Raw genomic sequence first — 19,506 nt, 5'->3', positions numbered from 1 at the left:
AACTGTGAGTTGTGCCGTTCCACTTGTCAATTTACAACTAAATTGACAATTGTTTGTTACTGTTTCGGGGGATGTCCCTACACAGAAGCCAGAATTGTTGCTTGATGGTGTGTAGACCTGTGTATATACTAACGGACATGTCAGGAGAGGTGACAAGTCCTTTATAGGGACAATGTGCAGGTTGTATCAGTATATAGGATATCTTCTATACAGTCATCTGTGCTCAGTAGTTTATGTATCCCAGGCGCAATATAGAAGATGAACATCTTTTTATTTTAAAGAACATATTACCGTAGTAATCGGAAAGAATATTGGCATTAAACGTTATCTACATCACTGAATAGCATAAGCATTAAATAATCCATAGCAACAAAAGGAAAATTAAATGCAAATTTGTGAAAGTTTTCATACCCTTTTGGTCTTACAATCATGTATTGCACCCGTTTACATTGCTGACGGCTAGCAGTTTTTTGTGATATATTACTTTGCCATGATGTTCTAAAACATCATCGCATAATAAGGAGCAGCCCAAGATTGTACAGTTGAGGAGCTGGATGTCAGACACGGCCAGACTCCCCTCAGAAAAGGCAGAGCTGGTTTATTACCCTCCTTGCCTTTCTGATCACTATATACACAAAGCTGAAGGCATGCTGTGTACACAGATTAGGAAGCGCTGACAGTGCTTCCTCCTCCGAACCCAGCCATCATGGAATTGCCGGGTCCTAGCAGACCCAGATCAAATCTGCTATGTAGGCAAGAGGCTGAATTTGCCCTATAACTTTGATTAATTTGCCAGCCACAGTTACACGGGAAATAAAATATATTTAAAAAATAATTAAATGTCGAAACCCCTAAATTCTCTCCACATAAGGTATTTTATGACCGTATAGAGAGCACAGTGTATGAAATGTATGGAAAAAAAAAAAAAAAGCCGCTGCCATTATGCATAGTTGTTCCTGGCCTCGCCTCTGCCGAAAAGAAAAAATACATCAAGTGTTATTATATATAAAGATAATTGCTACAGAATGAGGAACTCCATTTTAGTATGTATTTTAATACTCCTTTTGTGGTCTCAAAGTGAAGGAAAAAAAGTAAAAAACAGACATTCATTTCCTTTTTTTTTCTTTTATATTTTCCCCTTGATATCTTAAAAAAACAAAGCAATAAGAGTTTAAGATCAGATTAGGCCCTATGTATCATGGCAAAATATTCTTTGAATATCTGAATGATGAATGATAAAATTTATTTGCGCTTTTAATACCACTAGTATGAAAAAGCCCAAAAGGATGCCTTGACAGAAATAGGGTGTGGGGGGGGGGGTGGACGTGGAGGTAATGGTCTGGTTAAAAAATGGAAAATGTGGTATTTTATTTCTTGTTTATCTTCACATTAATGGGAGCCTGTAATGTTCCCAAACGCCCTTAATCTGCAGATATGGGGATTACTCTCCAAGTTAATAGCGTTACAATGCTGCCCGGGCATCTGTAAGTGCAGCTATCGGGAGAAAATGAACTGTGTTCCTCCCAGGAGCCGCCGGCTTTCAGTCACAGAGGTGTCCGGGGCCGCTAATCTCATCGCTCACAGCACTGACAGCGGCAGCTGTAACCACGCCCCCCGCAAATTGATTGACAGCTCACTGTGCAATTTGACAGCTGGCTCTGCAGCATATATATCACAAAAAAATTGTAAACCTCTCACAAATACATATATCCTCACTGTGTATGTAAACTAATGAGCACTGCTGTATGGAATTTATTTTGCTGAATTTTCCCAATAGCACAAAGTACAATATAGAAGATTTATCTATTTATTGGATAAGGGTATTAACACTTTCTAACCTGACCCTGAGAATGATGGACCGCATACAGTGCTGATTTAGCAGTGCCTCCCCTTCACTGTCTCTCTCATTACAATGGTCGCCTGGTCACCTGCCATGCAGTGAACTAACCCTATTAAAGTGAATGGGGTCTCCTGCGGTTCCCTGCTTAGCCAGGTGGTCCGGAGCCCCACTTTGGTAGTACTAAATCAGCTTTGTGGGACTCTTCACTCTCAGGATCAGTAAGGACCCCAGAGGATGGACCCCGACTAATATGAGCACCACATTGACCTTATTAATCCTAACCCGCCGTTCAGTGATGAGCCTATTAGCTTTGACTGCTTGTTTCCTTAACTTCTGTTTCCATGTTGAAAGCTGCCAGCTAAGCCCTTCCAGACTCCCTACATCGAGATGTATCTTTTTGGTTACCACTAGCATTTTATACTTATATTAATATTTAACTGTTACTTCTAGACCGATGTTACCAATGCAGCTGGTTATAATCATTACATTATATTAGTTTTTGCTCACTGAGCTGCCACCTAGAATTGGCATCCAATCTCCGTTCATTAGAGTCCCGCTTCATGCGGTGTGGGGTACGCCCATCTCAGACATTTATGGCATATTCGGGATATGCCGGTAATTCCTGATATGTGCAGATTTTATCTCTTTGATCTTCATTTATTCCCCCCGACCTCTGCCTTGTAGCCGCCATACATGTGTAACTCTTGATTTTACTGAAAACAGATGACAAACTTTCTCGAATATTCACACCTCTTTATTAACGGCGGCTGTGATTCAGGGGTCTGGAGATCCTCATGTGCAAGAGGTGGAACCGGCATCTGTCCGATATCTATGATATCGATAATCCTATAAAGGGTTATTTCAGCAGATGCAGCCACAGCTGGAATAAACAATGACAGATTATTATAATACAGGGTGATTTGCTACTTTACTGGGAGAAATTGCTGTCAATTTTAAAAGCTGATCTATCAGACTGAAATTTGGACTGTAGATACCTTGGTTCATGAGATACTGATGTTTTAAAGCATCAGCATCAGTATCCACCGTTCACATCCAAGCACGAGCCTTTCCATATTGTTGAATGTATTCTGTAGGAAGTCTGGAGTCATAGCCTGAATTTTTCGCTGTATGTTCTCTCGGAGGCCTGTAATGTTCGTGGCTTCTTTCTGTACACCCAACCTTTTCAAATGGCCCCAAAAGAAAAAATCCGGCAATAACGAATTATTTTCTCTTGACCGAGTTCTTTCAATTCCTGAATGACAGGGACTCTGTACGGGCGAACACGACCTTTCTTGGCCGCTCGTTGATATGTGGAATACGACACGCCTGTCTCCTGGGACAACATGTGCAACGATTTACATGGAGATGCCAGAAGTCGTTGTTTCACATCTTGAGACATTTTCGGACGTCCTGAATGCCTATCCAGTAATGTTCCTGTATTTTCCTGCTTCTTCACCAATGACAGACTACACGGTTTAGACGGCGGATTTCAACCTCCAAACTAGTTTAGAAACTCACTTTGGCTTCTCTTTAAGAAAGAACTCTGTTTTTACCTGAAGAAGGAGCTCGGCAGGAGGGAAATGTGAACACCACATATAAAGCACTGAAGCACACAAAGGCGTATGGCAAGTCTATCTCACACTGGAGACGAGCGGCGGGGTGACAAGTCAGCGAGACCACTCGTCTAGAGCAGGGGTCGACAAAGTTGTTCAGAATCTAGGAGCCAGCCAAAAAATTTAGGAGCCAGAATTTTTTTTAAGCAAACTTGTCTACATATAGACCCCCTCACACACGGTGTCTCCCCGGGGAGCACGGCCTTTGTATGTACTTACACAGGTAGCGGGAGATGAGAACGGGCCCCCGGCCACAGCGATCCTTCCCCCTTAACCCAACTCTCCCTGTCCAGTCCCGGAGCATAAGGGGGGCGGAGCAAAGTGGAGAAGGCGGCCTGAGCTTGTTACTCCAGTTTGCCGAGGGTGCTGGGGTACGCACAGAGTATGGCGGGTGCTCGAGTGACATGTTCGAGTCCCCACAGCCACATTAGACAAAACGTGGGGATTTGCCCGTGTTTGTCAGACAATTCCTGCTTGTTTTGTGGTTGTCTAACAGCCGCGAAACATGCGGCCGCAGGGACTATAACATGTCACTTGAGCACCCGGGATACTCTGTGCAAACTCGAGTAACAAGCACTTGTACTCGTCACTAATTACTATGAATGTATGCTATACAAGGAAGAGTGCACACGTCTGATTTATCATATGTCTCAGTATGGCTTAAGCCACGTGCACACATTCAGTATTTGCAAGCCAAAATCAGGAGTGGAAAAGTATAATGGAAACACGTCACCACTTCTGCATTTTTTTTTACCCACTCCTGGTTTTGGCTTACAAATACTGACGAAATACGGAACGTGCACTTTGCCTTACACACAATAAAATGTACTTTTGTTTCAGACTTTTTATCTTGTCAATTTTAATGTTAGAGGTTCTTAACCCCAAATTCAGGTGCTGTGCTTCATGGAGGTTTTTACTAGTCCTGTGTTTGCACCATTTCTAGGAAGCCGTGCAGAAATTGCGGAATGAAGCGGAGAGTCAGGTAAGACCGGACAAGTAATATATGTGAGGCTTGGACGTGGTGATGAAGCACGGCTTGCACTTGTCATTTACACTTAAAAAAATAAAAACCCCAGAGACCTAATATTCTGATGCTAATCTAGTTGCAGGACCCGATGCAGCGGCCACTTCAGCAAACTGTGATCACTGGACCAGAGTCCTATTGACGCCCTCCTACCTGCCATCATGCCCAACTTTTCCTTTTTATTCACCAACCTGGTGGCGACATCACATGTTTCATGCCGCAAAAATGAAGTCACGCCATGCCGGCTAATCAAAGAGATGTCAGGAGCTGGGAGGCCATTCACAGGGCAGCTACAGATTATTGATGCGGCCACTGAACCGGGTCTTGCAAATCAATGATTTGCCCCATCGCTACTGCACAGATCAGCCGACATGTCTGTCTTATTGTACAATTGTCATTGTTGAGACACCGTCCATTGTCTCCCCATCACCACCATTGATTACTAGACAGAAGGTCCTGACCTTTTTGCCGCAGTCGGTTTCAGCATTACTATAGCCAGACATTACTGATTATAAACTAGGGGAGAACATACAGACTCCTTGCAGATGTTGTCCTTTGTGGGATTTGACCCCAGCGCTGCAAGACTGCAGTGCTAACCACTGAGCCACCGTGCTGCATCTCCCTAAAACTAACGTAAAAAATCAAATATGGCAGACCAATTTTCAACATATTTGTCAGTATCTGTCCACTTTATTTGTGTCAAAATCTCTAACTTATGACCAGATGGAGCTGGCTAATATGTGGTGTCATCCGTGCCCTGTATCTATTCCTAATGAGATGAGAGCAGAGACCACTACCCAGCACGTTTGTGTGACAGGCAGGCTTCCACTTCTATCACTTCCAAAACCTCAAGAATTCAATATGTGAATACATTGCAAATAGTAGTGAATATGTGTAAGAATGTCTGTCTGGTTTTCACATTGACGATTTTGTGCTTTATTGCAGCTAGAAAATGGCAGTGTGTGGCACAATCCGGAGGTGCCAGAAAGCTACGGCACAGAAAAGGATCGTGCTAACTGCTCGTTCTATCTAAAAACTGGAGCATGTAGGTTTGGAGACAGGTAAGTACGACATGGGGGTTTGTTAGTGATGAGAGGATGATACAATTTTGTATTGGCGCCACCGCTAATAACTGTAGATAAATGAGTATCGTGCGGCAGGAGTCCCATCCAATCCTTCTCATCTCTCCTGTGTCTCAGGTGTTCCCGCAAGCACTGCTTCCCTTCTTCCAGCCAGACTCTGCTTGTTCGGGGGATGTTCATCACATTTGGGATGCAGCAGTGCAGACGTGACGATTACGACACAGACGCCAGTCTGGAATATGGAGACGAGGAAATCTACCAGCAGTTTTTAGAGTTTTATGCTGATGTCGTACCCGAGTTTAAGAATGTGGGCAAAGTCATCCAATTCAAGGTAGAAACAGAGCAATCATTTTCTTATGAGAAGGTTTAGAGTGTATTCATGTTAGGAGCCAAGAAACGAAAGCCAAAGAGGCCTTATCACTTAGAGGTGATCCACCTGATCACATAATAACATACAGTATCTCATGGGAGTTTTTTTCATGCAGATTCTGTATAGCAGAGTGTCTCGGTACCGCAGTGTGCATGGCCCCCAATAAGATAGACGGCAGATAAAGATACGTCATTTGGATTCCTATATTCTGTAAGCCAGCATTAGCCAAGTAGATTGCGCCTCCTCGTAAACCAGTCAGTGTTTATGCGATGTCCCTTGGCCGTTGGGTCACTTGCTGTTTCGGGCCCCTTTTTCCACTGCGTTCTTCACCACGTTCAGTGATCCAGTCAGGGCTTGTGTCCAAACCACCCGCAAAATGTAGTAGATTGCTTCTAGGTGTCCGCCTTCATGTATATGCCCGAAAATGATGCACAACAGAGCGCACGGTGACTGCTTCTGCATCACTATAGTCAATGGTCTCGTCGGCGCATATGGCCGAGACCAGTTTTCCGCGGGGCTCGGACATAAGCCCTGACTTGACCGCTGAATGTGAGGTAGAACGCAGTGTGAAAGCATACACAGAAATGAAGAAATTGTCTCCTGAAAGGTTTGTGTTGCCGTGTTCCTGGTGCCATTTTTTTCTACTGCTTTAAAGCACCACTCCATGGTTTTTTTTTCTTCCCAGAACTGGAGTGATGCGTTAAATGTAAGCCCCCTGCCACCGGTCATATAGTCACCCTCCAGTGTCTTCCCCGTTTTTCAGCACCGCTCTTGTCCCGCGGCACCATCTTGTGCCCGTGTCTTCTGACTGTCTGGAAGTCAGACGCTACATCACAAGAGCTCAGTGCAAGTCTATGAGAGCAAGAACGAGGCCTGAACGAGGCTCTCATAGACTTGGATTGAAAAGTGACCTCATGAAACACTGGAGCTGCCGGCAGGTCGCTTTTCACTGGAGACTGACAGGAGCGACGCTGGAAACGGATGAATGTGGCTGCAGATGTATATGAAAGAGGGCAGGAGACTTGCATTTAGAGCACCACTCCAGCAGTGCAATAAAAAAAAAAAAAACCCCACTGGAGTGGTGCTTTACACATTGCCAAATCATACAGGGATGTGGGTCCGTACCAGGGATTAGGTGATGCAGGTGTCGCACACTGACAGCTTGGATACACTGGCACAGAAAAGGCAGAGCAGTGTGGCACTGCGGCATGTAAAAAACTGTAGACGTGTCATTCTGCCACATGTGCCAGTGCATGGAGATCCCATATGAAAAAAAAAAAATTGGACACGTTCACCCTAAACTGGACTGTACTTGCCCTAATAAAATTATTGAAGTAAAAACGGGGTTATCCATTTTTTATGTAAATTTCAATGGTATAGTGTAATCTCTATTAAAAAACAAAACAAAACATAGGCCTCTTCTGAAACATTTAATTTGTTAGTTACTCTTAAAGGGTAACTGCACTGCTGAAACCATTAAAATAAAGCATAAATGGCTCCTGTACTGTCAGTCAACTTGATGTCATTCGATAAATGGACAATCTACCAATCAGTTTGTTAGTAATGATGTCTTACCACTGAAGAATAGATGTTCTGCTTCTGTCTCACTCGCTGTCCGCTGCCTGTTGTCTCTAGTAGCAGTGTCACAGACTACATGGAGGCCGGTCCTGGTCTCTGCTCTGCTCTCCTGCCGCATACATACAGTACATAACCGAGAGGAGGGCTTTCAGTTCAGGGTAGAATGGCAGGGGCAATGCATGTAGGGAAGTGAGGAAAAGGGAGTTGCAGCACCTATAGTTCTGTCAGAATGCTAGTGAACAGAAACCACCCACTCATTAAAGGTGTATGGCAAGTTACTGGACTTGAGAATCTGGACAATTCCCAGACATATTAGACTGGTATGTGCACCAAAGGGAGATGTAACTCTTTATTAAAGGCGTTATTATAATGCCTTATTAAAGGGATTGTGTGAGGACAGATACACTTACAAAAAAGCAGATACATTCATGCACTGAATTTTTACGGTTAGTTATTTTGGACAAGATGTACTAATCTAAGGAGCGCAATCTTACAAGCGGCACAAAGATGAGGTTTTCCGCAGCAGCAGTTTTGGAGACATTTGGCCCCACAGTTCAGCCCCTGTGTATTGTGACGTTCATTTTTACACTGTTCTTTCCTTTTTCACCAGGTTAGCTGTAATTTTGAACCACACTTAAGAGGAAATGTCTACGTCCAGTATCAAACGTACGTATTTAATTTTGTGTATTTGACATTTTTATTGCTTTCGGTCGCTCAAATTTCATACGAAGAATGTAGAAGCAGCCGCGATGGCGGCAGAATTTTACTGTAGAGTAGCATTGTCACTAATAGTAAACCGTTACCCAACTGGACTAGTAGAACTTTTTTTATTTTTTTTTGTTATTTCTGCAGAATAGCTCTTCTACTGGAGATGAGGCCATTATGACTGTGAGCAGAATTGATAGCAATGCTCAGTGGCTGATTTACTTGTACTTTATATATTACTACTCATTCTTTTCTTTTCAAGGGAAGAAGAGTGCCTGCAGGCCCTCACGCAGTTTAATGGCCGTTGGTACGCAGGCCGTCAGCTTCAGTGTGAATTTTCACCAGTCACCAAATGGAAATTGGCTATATGTGGTAAGCAGCATTTATGTGGTTCTAACATGGAAAATGGGATCAATTAATGTCCCTTCGACCTCCTCCCATCCCCCCTCCCCCCTTCTGCAAAGCAGGATTACCATGATAGCTGGGGACCACTAAAGTCCCCCCCCCCCCCCCCCCCCACCTTTCGCCACCATCTTGGTGCTCTTATGAAGATCAGCCACAGATCGTAGATTTCAGTATACACTGCAATACTAAAGTAGGATTACAGGTTTACGTCCCCTATGGACAGTAAAAAGTAGCTATAATAAAGAAAAAAAATTAAGTGATTAAAAAAAAGGCATCCACCTCTCCCGATCCAGAAATTTAAAAGGCAAATAAGGCTAACTCCATTTTTTATATAAAACAATGTATATATTTAAAAATATTAACAAACTACAGGTATTCACAACAAAAAAAAACTGATGGCGAAATAAAACAAAAAAATACATATATATATTTTTCATCTGTGTCCCTCTGTTACATATCACATCTACAGTAAAATATGAGAAGTGTTTGCAAGGTATTAAAAACGATCCAATGGTGGAATTATCCACTATGAATCTTTTTATATATTAGATTCTCATACGTGACCTTTCTCAGTTCTACCAGGGACCCATTAAAAGGATAAATGCATTTTTGTCAGTATTAATCCAAGGCACTCTATTATACATATCAATTGCGCTATCTATATTGACGTCCATAATGGCAGGTCTCGTGCCTCTATCTAGCCTATAACGGAGCCTGCATTCATTACTGCTCCTAATGTATTAATCCATTTATTGCACAAATCCTTTCAGGATCAGTGCATTGACAGTAACCCTGGAGCATACTCCATTTATTGCACAGGTCTCTAAGTGTCCCTGCATAATAACAGCCCTCTCAGGGTGATCCAGTAGCATAGCTCAGCAGGTAATGGCGAGCCTTACCAGACACAGGCGCACTCCAGCCTTAGATCCCAGAGCCTGCCATGATTCCTCTGCCACATTGGCTCGTGTGCCGTGACCTCATAAATAGCTGATCCCTGCTCTCAGGATTATACCGCGCTCCATGTGACCCTATACTATAATATATGTCAAGGATGACTGCGGTACAAATAAGGTGCAACCCACGTGCACATTATAGTAGATGGCATCGCATCCCCACCCGTCATTTAACAAAGAAGCCACCCCCATTGCAATGACACACGATTGAGACCGCAACCCGATTGGACCAATAGCAACACCAGGGTGGTCTAACCACCAGTGACATCACTGGGGGCCTGGCTTCATAAACCAATAGAAGAACCTAAAATTCGAGGAAATGATTAGTGCCAGCCCACAGAGCACACAGGATAGGGTCACGTTAGAAGTGCACTCGCGGGTGCTGTATTATTATTATTAATAATAATATATTATTATTTACTAGTCACTTCCTGGAGTTTTGCCCAGGATATGAATTACGTTAGTGCACTTTATGTAGTGGTGTTTATGGTTATTTAATTTTTTTTTTTAATAAAAGTTAAGTTTTATGTATTTATCACTTATTTAGTGAGTCCCTAATATCAGGGATAGAATTTGTGATTTTTGTCAGTGAATCTTTTTTCTGAGAGCAGCATGATGTAAGCAAAGAGACCTGGAATCCAGCGATGTATCACTTAATTTATTGGGTGCAGCGGTTATGACAGCGTTTTGGCTGTATCATGTAGCAGAGCTGAGAAATCCCCCCCCCCCACACACACACCAGGCTCTCTATGTACATTGTCTATTGACACTGAGCTGCTTATCACAGGAGGGGGCGGAGTCAGACTAGCAATAGCCTGCACATCAGACCTGAAATGATAATGTCATGGTGATAAAACCTTCATTGTAGTAAATGGCACACAGCTTCATAAATGTCGCATCTGACATGCTGTCCTCGGATTACATAGCAAAGACCTGCTGACAGGTTCCCTTTAAAGCATTTATTTACATAGTATAGCGCCACATGGTGTTCACAGTGTATCAGCACACAGGCTGTTACCTCCTCCCTGCAGCAGGTCTCTGCATAGTGGTCCACAGAAATCAGCTACACAGGGAAGCAGTAACCCGGCAGTATGGAGTGTGACCTGCAGCATTCAGCTACTTTGGAAGCCATGTACATTGATTTCTTAAAACATATTACAGCCAGGGCTGTGGAGTCTGAGTCGGTGTCCATTTTGGTGGAGTCGGAGTCAGTATAAAATAGACCGACTCAGACTCCTAAAATATATAATAAATTGGGTACAGTAGTTCAATGCAGTTTGTGGGGAATATTTTTTCATAAGAATTTGGGAAAGTTATGAAATGTCCTATTCCTGATCTAAGGGTCTAGACTTTTAGCTGAGATGAATCTGTGCTACAGTAAATTTATCCCTTAAACATGAGCCGTGTATGAGGGAGTCTGAGTCATGGAAATTGAGGAGTCGGAGTCAGATGTTTGGCTTACCGACTCCACAGCCCTGCTTACAGTGCTGTTTCTGTAACGCATTCTGCACATGTGCTTCTTGGGAACATCCCCAAGCAAGTGCTTCGCTGCTTGATGCCAGAACAGATAACACATTTTGATCCATTTTCACACATGTCATACCAGGGAGTTTATTAATAAACTTTTTTTTTTTTTTTTTTCATAGGATTATTTGAACGGCAAAATTGTCCCCGCGGCAAACATTGCAATTTCCTACATGTCTTCCAGAATCCAAATAATGAATTCTGGCAGGCCAGCAGGGACATAAACATGTCACAAGATTGGAGAAGCCCAAGTGAGTGGAGGGATCGGTCCAGTCGGTATGAAGATTATGGGGTGTCTAGGAGGTACCGCAGCCCAGACTCCAGGAGGAACGGAGATTCTAGCAGGAGAAAGAGCCACCACAAAAGCAAGAAGAAGCATCGCTCTCGCCGGTCTAGAAGCCGTAAAAGATCACGCAGCAAGAGCAAAAAGAAACGCAGGCGTAAAAGTCGCAGTCGTAGTTCTTCTAGGTCCAGAAGCCGGAGAAGCAAAAGTTCATCAAGGTCAAAAAGTCGTAGCAGAAAGAGCAGAAGCCGATCTAGATCCAAAAGCCGATCTAGATCCAAAAGCCGATCTAGATCCAAAAGCCGTGGCAGGAGACGGTCAAAGAGCAGAGAGTGGAGCCAATAAAACCCCAATGTGCAGAAGTGAAGTCCTTACCAGGTATGTGACATACCCGCATTTCACCTGAAAACTGTCATTTACGAACCAAAATATCCATTCGTTCAAAGCCCATCCTCTAAAACTCTTGCACAGGACTGCTTTGGCCTTGTACAGGCTCTGAGAGAACCAATGTCACAATGTGGCACCCATACTTGTCTATGAGCCTATACTGTATTGGATTGATTCTGGTTTCATTCTGTGATGTACATAGTTTACAGTCATGGCCGAAAGTGTTGGCACCCTTGAAATTGTTCCAGAAGATTAAGTATTTCTCCCAGAAATGTATTGCAATTACACATGTTTTGTTATACACATGTTTATTTCCTTTGTGTATATTGGAACAACACAAAAAACAGGGGAAAAAGACAAATTGGATATACTTTCACACAAAACCCCCAAAATGGGCAGGACAAAATTGTGGGTAAACCACTTTGTTTCAAGCATGTGATGCTTGTTCCAATTCACCTGTGGCAAGTAACAGGTGGGGGCAATCTAAAAATCACACCTGAAGCCAGATAAAAAGGGGAGAAGTTGACGCAATCTTTGCATTGTCTGTGTGTGCCACAGTAAGCATAGAGAACTGTCTGAGGACTTGAGGACCAAAATTGTTGAAAGATATCAACAATCCCCAAGTTACAAGTCCATCTCCAGAGATCTTGATGTTCCTTTGTCCACGGTGCACAATATAATCAAGAAGTTTACAACCTTTGGCACTGCTGCTAATCTCCCTGGATGTGGACAGCAGAGAAAAATTGATGAAAGGTTGCAACGCAGGATAGTCCGGATGGTGGATAAGCAGCCTCAATCAAGTTCCAAAGAAATTCAAGCGGTCCTGCAGGCATTTGAATGAAATGAAACTCTATGGCAGGAGACCCAGAAGGACCCCACTGCTGGCACAGAGACATAAAAAAGCTAGACTGCGGTTTGCTAAAAATGTACGCGAGTAAGCCAAAATCATTCTAGGATAGCATTTTGTAGACAAATGAGACCAAGATAGAGCTTTTTGGTAAAGTACATCATTCTACTGTTCATCGAAAACTGAATGAGGCCTATAAAGAAAAGAACATTAATACCTACAGTCAAATATGGTGGAGGTTCAAAGATGCTTTGAGGTTGTTTTGCTGCCTCTGGCACTGGGTGCCTTGACTGTGTGCAAGGCATCATGAAATCTGAAGATTACCAAAAGATTTTGGGTGTCTATGTAGTGGCCATTGTCAGAAAGCTGGGTTTGCATCCTAGGTCATGGGTCTTCCAGCAGGACAATGACCCCAAACAGACTTCAAGAAGCACCCAGAGATGGATGGAAACAAAGCGCTGGAGACTTCTAAGGTGGCCAGCAATGAGTCCGGACCTAAATCCCATTGATCACCTGTGGAGAGATCTTAAAATTGCTGTTGGGAGAAGGCGCCTTCACATATGAGAGACCTGGAGCAGTTTTCGAAAGTGGTTCAAAATTCCAGTTGAGAGGTGTAAGAATCTTGTTGATGGTTATAGGAAGCAATTGATTGAAGTTACTTATTCCAAAGGGCGTGCAATCAAATATTAAGTTGAGGGTGCCAACAATTTTGTTCGTCCCATTTTTGGGGTTTTGTGTGAAATTATGTCCAATTTGCCGTTTTTTTGTGATCCAAGACACACAAAGGAAATAAACGGTTGTATAACAAAACATGTGTAATTCAGTATTTTTCTGGGCGGAAGACTTCATTTTCTGCAACAATTTCAAGGGTGCCAACACTTTCGGCCATGACTGTATATTTCTCGTGGATTCATATGCACACTCTGTGCAGTCAAATAAGTGGTACCCAGACATACCACACAGGCGGAGGACAGAAGATCTGAGTAAGTGGTTAGGATGTAGTCCCTTGTATAGTCTCTCTTATCAGTCATAGGCAAAAAAAAACAATTAAGAAAGCACACATGGGGTGAGTAAGTACTGATAGTAGAGGAGAGATCCACATAAATTAAAAAATAATAAATTAAGAGTGTTCATCTTAGATGGTTGTAACAACTCCATTAACAGTTAAAATCTGTTAGCATGATGAAGCCTCTGCCTTGCATCCACGGCTGAATTTGCCAAAAAAAACAGAGCAAAGTGGCAAAAATAATACATCCGAGTATAGGTTGGGTAATTCTCAACCAAACTTTAAGACTTTAAGCCTGGCACAAGGTGCCCAAATGTTGGTGTTCAACCACATATATTGCACCTTATGAAAATGTGGAAAAAAGGGGCTAGAACAACATTTTAGTAAAGATAATGTAAGGTGTTTTTTTTTTTTTTTTTTTTAAAGCGTTATATGTTATAAAATTTTGTGAAACGCTTGTGAGATCAAAATGCTCATCGTGCCCCTAGGTGAACTCCTTTAGAGGGTAGTTTCAAAAAATGGGGTCACGTGGTGGTGGGGGGGGGGGTCTGCTGTGTTATCCCTTTCAGGGAATTTTGCGGTGGAAAATAGAAAATAGGAAAAAAAAATATATATCTTATAGTCTGAATAGGTACTTTATCTTACCGGTGGGGGGGGGGGGGTCGGTCACAGGAGGCTGAGTCCCTCAGGAAGCTGGCGGAAGTGGAGGAATGTGGACCGTGAATGTGAGAAGGCGGTGCTCCAGCAGCGGGGAGTTGCAGTGGTGGTGGAGCAGGATCGCAGGGCCCTCCGTTCCCTCCTTCCCGGCGGCTGCAGCAGAAGAGGTCAGATGCTGCAGGGCCGTTGTCTGGCGGTCAGTGGCGTGTGGCATGGCAGAGCGGCGTTTGCTACTTTCCGGTGGCCACGACCTGCGCTGCTTTCTTGTGGCTGTGGCCATCTTCCTGTAGATCACAGCTTCAGGAAGATGGCCAGCAGAAAGCTGTGCACGCCGCTCTGCTCACCGCCGACAGCCAGATACTGGCCCCGCAGCATCTCACCTCTTCTGCTGCCGCCGCCACTGATTTCCTGGAGGAGGGAGGGAACGGAGGGCCCTGCAATCCCACTCCACCAACACTGCAACTATCCGGTAATATTGCCAAGTTTCGAGGAATTGTGCAACAAATTATCGGATGTATTTTTCTCCAAAACACATCTATTTTTTTTTTTTTCAATTTCCCTTTGTTTTAATTCTTGTGGGGTTAGCAAACTTCCTGATTACTTTCAGGGGTGCTATGAGGGGTCCCCAAAAGTCCCTTCAAAACTCAATAGGTTTCTTTAAAAAAAAAAAAAAAAAAAAAAGTTTTAGAAATTCCATTGAAACTATGATGAATTGCTTTTCTATTTTAATAGCCTCAAAAAAACTAAAAGGACATTAAAAAAAAGATGGTGACAAAGTAAAATATATGGTAAACTAGATGGTGGCCTGATTCTAACGCATCGGGTATTCTAGAATAGGTATGTGGCCGACCGGGTGCAATCAGCAGAACTGTGTTTAAATTTGGCGCCAAAATCGCTGATTGGTCGCGTTCGGCAACCGCGACCAATCAGCAAAGCGGTGTTTAAATTTGGCGGCAATATCGATCAGCGAACCGTGTTAGTGAGGACTGGAGAGCGTTGTTTAAATTTGACACCAATAATGCTGATTGGTCGCGGCCGGCAGAGAGTTGTTTAAATTTGGCACAAAAAACGCAGATTGGTCGCAACCACCGGCCGCGACCAATCAGCAGAGCGGTGTTTAAATTTTGCGCTAATCAGCACAGCAGTGTTTAAATGTGGCGGCAAGATCGGTGATTGGTTGCGGCCGCTATTTAAATGTGGCGCCCAAATCGGTGATTGGTTGCGGGCAGCGGCCGCGACCAATCAGCAGAGCGTTGTTTAACTTTAGCGCCAAGATCACTGATTGGTCGCGCTCTCCACACCCGACCAATCAGCGAATCGTATTGGTGAGGAGCGGGGAGCGTAATCGTATTAGTGAGGACCGGGGAGCGCCGCTGCCTGTGCGGCTACTTCCGCTGCGAGAACCCGGCACATGAGCGGGCGCTCGGAGCAGAAGTATCCCGACCCGCAGCGCCGCTCCCCGGTCCTCCCTTCACACCCTAGCCGCTGATGTCCCCACAGTATCCGCAGGGTGTTACAAAGGTCTGGACATTTGTGTTAAAAATCGGTGATTGGTTGCTGGCCGCGACCAATCACCGATCTTAGCGGCAAATTCAAACACCGCTGTGCTGATTGGTCGCCGACGCTGTGCGCGACCAATCACCGATTTTGGCGGCACATTTAAATAGCGTCCGCGACCAATCAGTACAGCGGTGTTTAAATGTGGAGCCAAGATCGGTGATTGGTCGCGGGCAGCGCCTGCGACCAATCACCGATTTTTTAACACAAATGTTCGGACCTTTGTAACACCATGCAGATACTGTGGGGACATCAGCGGCTAGGGTGTGAAGGGAGGACCGGGGAGCAGCGCTGCGGGTCGGGATACTTCTGCTGCGAGCGCCCGCTCATGTCCCGGGTTCTCGGAGCGGAAGTATCCGCACAGGCAGCGCCGCTGACATCCATGCGGCTAGGGCCGCGACCAATCACCGATCTTGGCTCCACATTTAAACACCGCTGTGGTGATTGGTCGCGGCCGATATTTAAATGTGGCGCCCAAATTGGTTGGTCGCGGGCAGCGTCGGCGACCAATCAGCACAGCGGTGTTTAAGTTTTGCGCTAAGATCAGTGATTGGTCGGGTCCGAAGACCGCGACCAATCATCGAATCGTCGTGGTGAGGACCGGGGAGCGGCGCTGCCTCTGCGGCTACTTCCGCTGCGAGAACCCGGGACATAGCGGGCGCTCGCAGCAGAAGTATCCCGACCCGCAGCGCTGGTCCTCGGTCCTCCCTTCCGCATGGAGGTCAGTGGCGCCGGCGGTCCTTCCGCTGCTACCGGCCGGGAGATGAGCGCCTCACGCCGCTCATCTCCCGGCTGCATCTCCGTCCCGCAGATGGGTCCGGCGGTCGGGTTCCTTCTGCTGTTGCTGGCCGGGAGATGAGCGCCTCGCGCCGGTCATCTCCCGGCTGCATCGCCGCTGAGCTCCGTCCTGCGGATGAGCTGCTAACGGCTGCCATCTTTTTTCTAAATCCCCCGGCGCTGATTGGCCGCTGCCGGACCAATGAGCGACGCGGGATTTCGTGGACAGACGGACGGGATGTGCGAAATCTGGTTTAAATGCACAAAATTTCAAAGTTTGTAAATCGCTAATTTTTCAGAATTCTCAGCATATTTTGAGATGTTATTCATAAATAGGCTAAACGTATTGTCCTATCTTTATCACGAGAATAAAGTACAATGGTTTTTTTTTTCGTAACACCATGTTAAGAATCAGTGGGATAATTAGAAATGTCACTTTCTGTTGTAATAATTTTGGAACACATTAGATTGAAAAAAATAAAATAAAATTAGGTTTGGACACCGAGGCTAAAACTGGAGAGAAGGGGTGAAGTGTTTAGGCTTCTCTGCAGTTTGGACTGTGACATTTTTCTTATTATGGTTCCTGTTAAAGGAAATCTTTCTCTTCAGCTTTATATCTGTAAACCCCGGCTGGTGCGCATCTTGGCTACGTACGTAGGGGAAGTAGTAGAGGTCACAATCCGCTCAGTATAGATAAGGAGAGAGAAATGTTCTGTTTCGCTGGTCATTTCATGGCTTATAAGCCGCGTCCTGTCTTTATACTGTGCATCAGACCCCTGGGAGGAAATCCTGACAAACGCCAAATCATCAGCTCTTTTGTTGGTGTTCTAAGAGATTAATCCTAAAGGATTACACAGGACTGCGGCTCCACACCACACACACCGCATCCAGCCTCCACTTTTGTCCCGTGAAGTCGCTTACTATGGAGGCCGCCATTATATTCGCTCATTAAATTCCTCATTTTCTTTGTTTTCTGTCATCTCCAGTATGGGGAAATAATAGATACATACATACATACGTACATCTGTCTTTATAAAGACCTCATAGATTTCAGTGCTGCTGCTAAGAACGGCAGAAATCTCACAACACATGAACTTCCTTTAAACTAAAGATAGAAGTAAGATCCATTATTGAAGACTCTGTGGCTGCTCAACTGTAGAAGGGATGTTTCAGAGTTTAAAAAAAAAAACCCTGCAGTTTCTTTTAAGTTAACGCCCCCCAAAAAATGGATCCAGTTTGTGCAGAGTAGTATTTACTGAAAAACACAAAAAATATAATACTACGGTCGTCTTCATCGGAAATGGAAGGATGTACTAATAACGGCCTGTCCAGCTCAATTTTCTTTTTTTAAATGGTAAAACCCGCTCCTTCTGGCCTGGTGGTTTCCTTCCTTCCTCTCTGCTTTGTACTTGCTGGTAGAGGAAGCAAGGAGCCCAAGGCGGAGACCCTGGCAAAGCTTTGGAGCTGTGGTGGGCAATTTGTAAGGGTGGGGGTGTTTGTGTTTTTGTGTTTAAAAAGGCGATGATGAACCAGGTAAAAAAAAATTGTCCACTTTTTTTTTACTTTGTCCTTGAAGTTCCCATATATTGGTGATCTTAAGCTTTTGCAAAATTACAACTCTCAGAACACACAGACACCGATGGGCAATGCTGATTGTTATAGCTGGAGAGCCATAGTTTGGAACCCACTAGTATAAATAATACATAAAATAAATCCAATCCAGCTCCACCATATAACATATACGCTTTGCTTGTTCAAAGCCTGGAAAACGCTGTGTCAACGCTATCAATGGGAAAAGAACGAGCCTTGTTCCTTTCCCATAAACAATACTTCCATCTCCAAGAGTTCTCTCATGCTGCACCAGTTTTCTGGAATACACTACCCCATACAATCTGATTAATACAGAGCCCCCCTACATTTTAAGTGTACTCTAAAAACACATCTCTTTAGACAGGCCTACCATCTCACTTCACTAATCTAACTCTCCCCTCTTCTCCCTTTCTAAACTTTCCCTAGAATCTGGTCCCTCTTATTCATGTTTCCACATCCTCCATGCACTCAGTAGCACTTGGTCACAGTACTTACACGGATACTGGCTTATTCTACTGGTTTTAACCCAGATATCGATGTTTTACTTATACATAATTTTTTTTCTTCCATATTAGCGCTGTGTGGGGGAAGGAAATTGGCCATTGCCTCGAGCTGTGGTTGTCACTGTGTGAAATCCTGGCATTGCTGTATTTCCACATTAAAATAACTTTTTCCCCATATTTCATAAAATTGTGACTTTCGGTGCTTTTTGCCTGTAATGATCTGACTCTTTTTTTCCATATGTGTTTTACAGGTTGTCTGATCACATTAAAACCTACGGATTCTGTTCTGGTATTGATCTATGGATACAGTGTATCCGCAAAAGGAGAACGACTGTGATGACTGAATGGTGGCATCTTCAGGGCTTCAGCTCTTCCAATAAAAAGTAAAGGAGACGATTATTTATAAACTGTATGTTTGTGAGAAGTACATGGAAAAGCCATTCTTTTTTTTTTTTTTTTTTTTTTTTAATGTGTAAGTATAAATATTTTTTAATAAAAATGTAAAATTTGATGAGCAGAAATGTATTTTCATTGTTTGCTGGGGGAAAGACTCAGAGTTGGAGGGGACCTCCAGGGTCATCTTGTCCTTCCCCTGCTCAATGCGGGAGTCGCTAAACCAGTAATTCTCAACTCCAGTCCTCAAGACCCACCAACAGACCATATTTTCAGCATTTCAATAGTATTATAATTGTAATCATTCCATCACCTGTGCAATACTAAGGAAATCCTGAAAACATGATCTGTTGGTGGGTCATGAAGACTGGAGTTGAGAACCACTGCACTAAACCATCTCAGACAGATGTCT

The 19,506-nt window shown here is 44.0% G+C and overlaps 1 protein-coding gene across 4 annotated transcripts in view; it reads left to right on the top strand.

Moving 5' to 3' along the window:
* Positions 1 to 19,181, top strand: part of ZRSR2 (zinc finger CCCH-type, RNA binding motif and serine/arginine rich 2) — a 28,327-nt gene extending 9,146 nt beyond the window's left edge. The window contains exons 7-13 of one of the 4 annotated variants that reach the window (XM_073668055.1): positions 4,397 to 4,435; positions 5,423 to 5,538; positions 5,677 to 5,890; positions 8,118 to 8,173; positions 8,475 to 8,584; positions 11,217 to 11,755; positions 18,953 to 19,181. In XM_073668055.1, coding sequence (XP_073524156.1) covers positions 4,397 to 4,435; positions 5,423 to 5,538; positions 5,677 to 5,890; positions 8,118 to 8,173; positions 8,475 to 8,584; positions 11,217 to 11,722 — 1,041 coding nt within the window. In that variant the 3' untranslated portion in view covers positions 11,723 to 11,755; positions 18,953 to 19,181. The remainder of the gene's footprint in view (positions 1 to 4,396; positions 4,436 to 5,422; positions 5,539 to 5,676; positions 5,891 to 8,117; positions 8,174 to 8,474; positions 8,585 to 11,216; positions 11,756 to 18,952) is intronic. The other 3 variants (XM_073668054.1, XM_073668058.1, XM_073668056.1) reach the window with 3 other exon arrangements.
* The last annotated feature ends 325 nt before the right edge of the window (positions 19,182 to 19,506 follow it).

This window comes from Phyllobates terribilis, unplaced genomic scaffold, assembly GCF_046119375.1.
Source record: "Phyllobates terribilis strain yellow unplaced genomic scaffold, ASM4611937v1 Scaffold_2__4_contigs__length_985480577, whole genome shotgun sequence".
Classification (NCBI taxonomy): Eukaryota; Metazoa; Chordata; class Amphibia; order Anura; family Dendrobatidae; genus Phyllobates; species Phyllobates terribilis.
The sequence above is the reverse complement of the archived record's forward strand: the minus strand, read 5'-3'. Positions and strand labels throughout refer to the sequence as shown.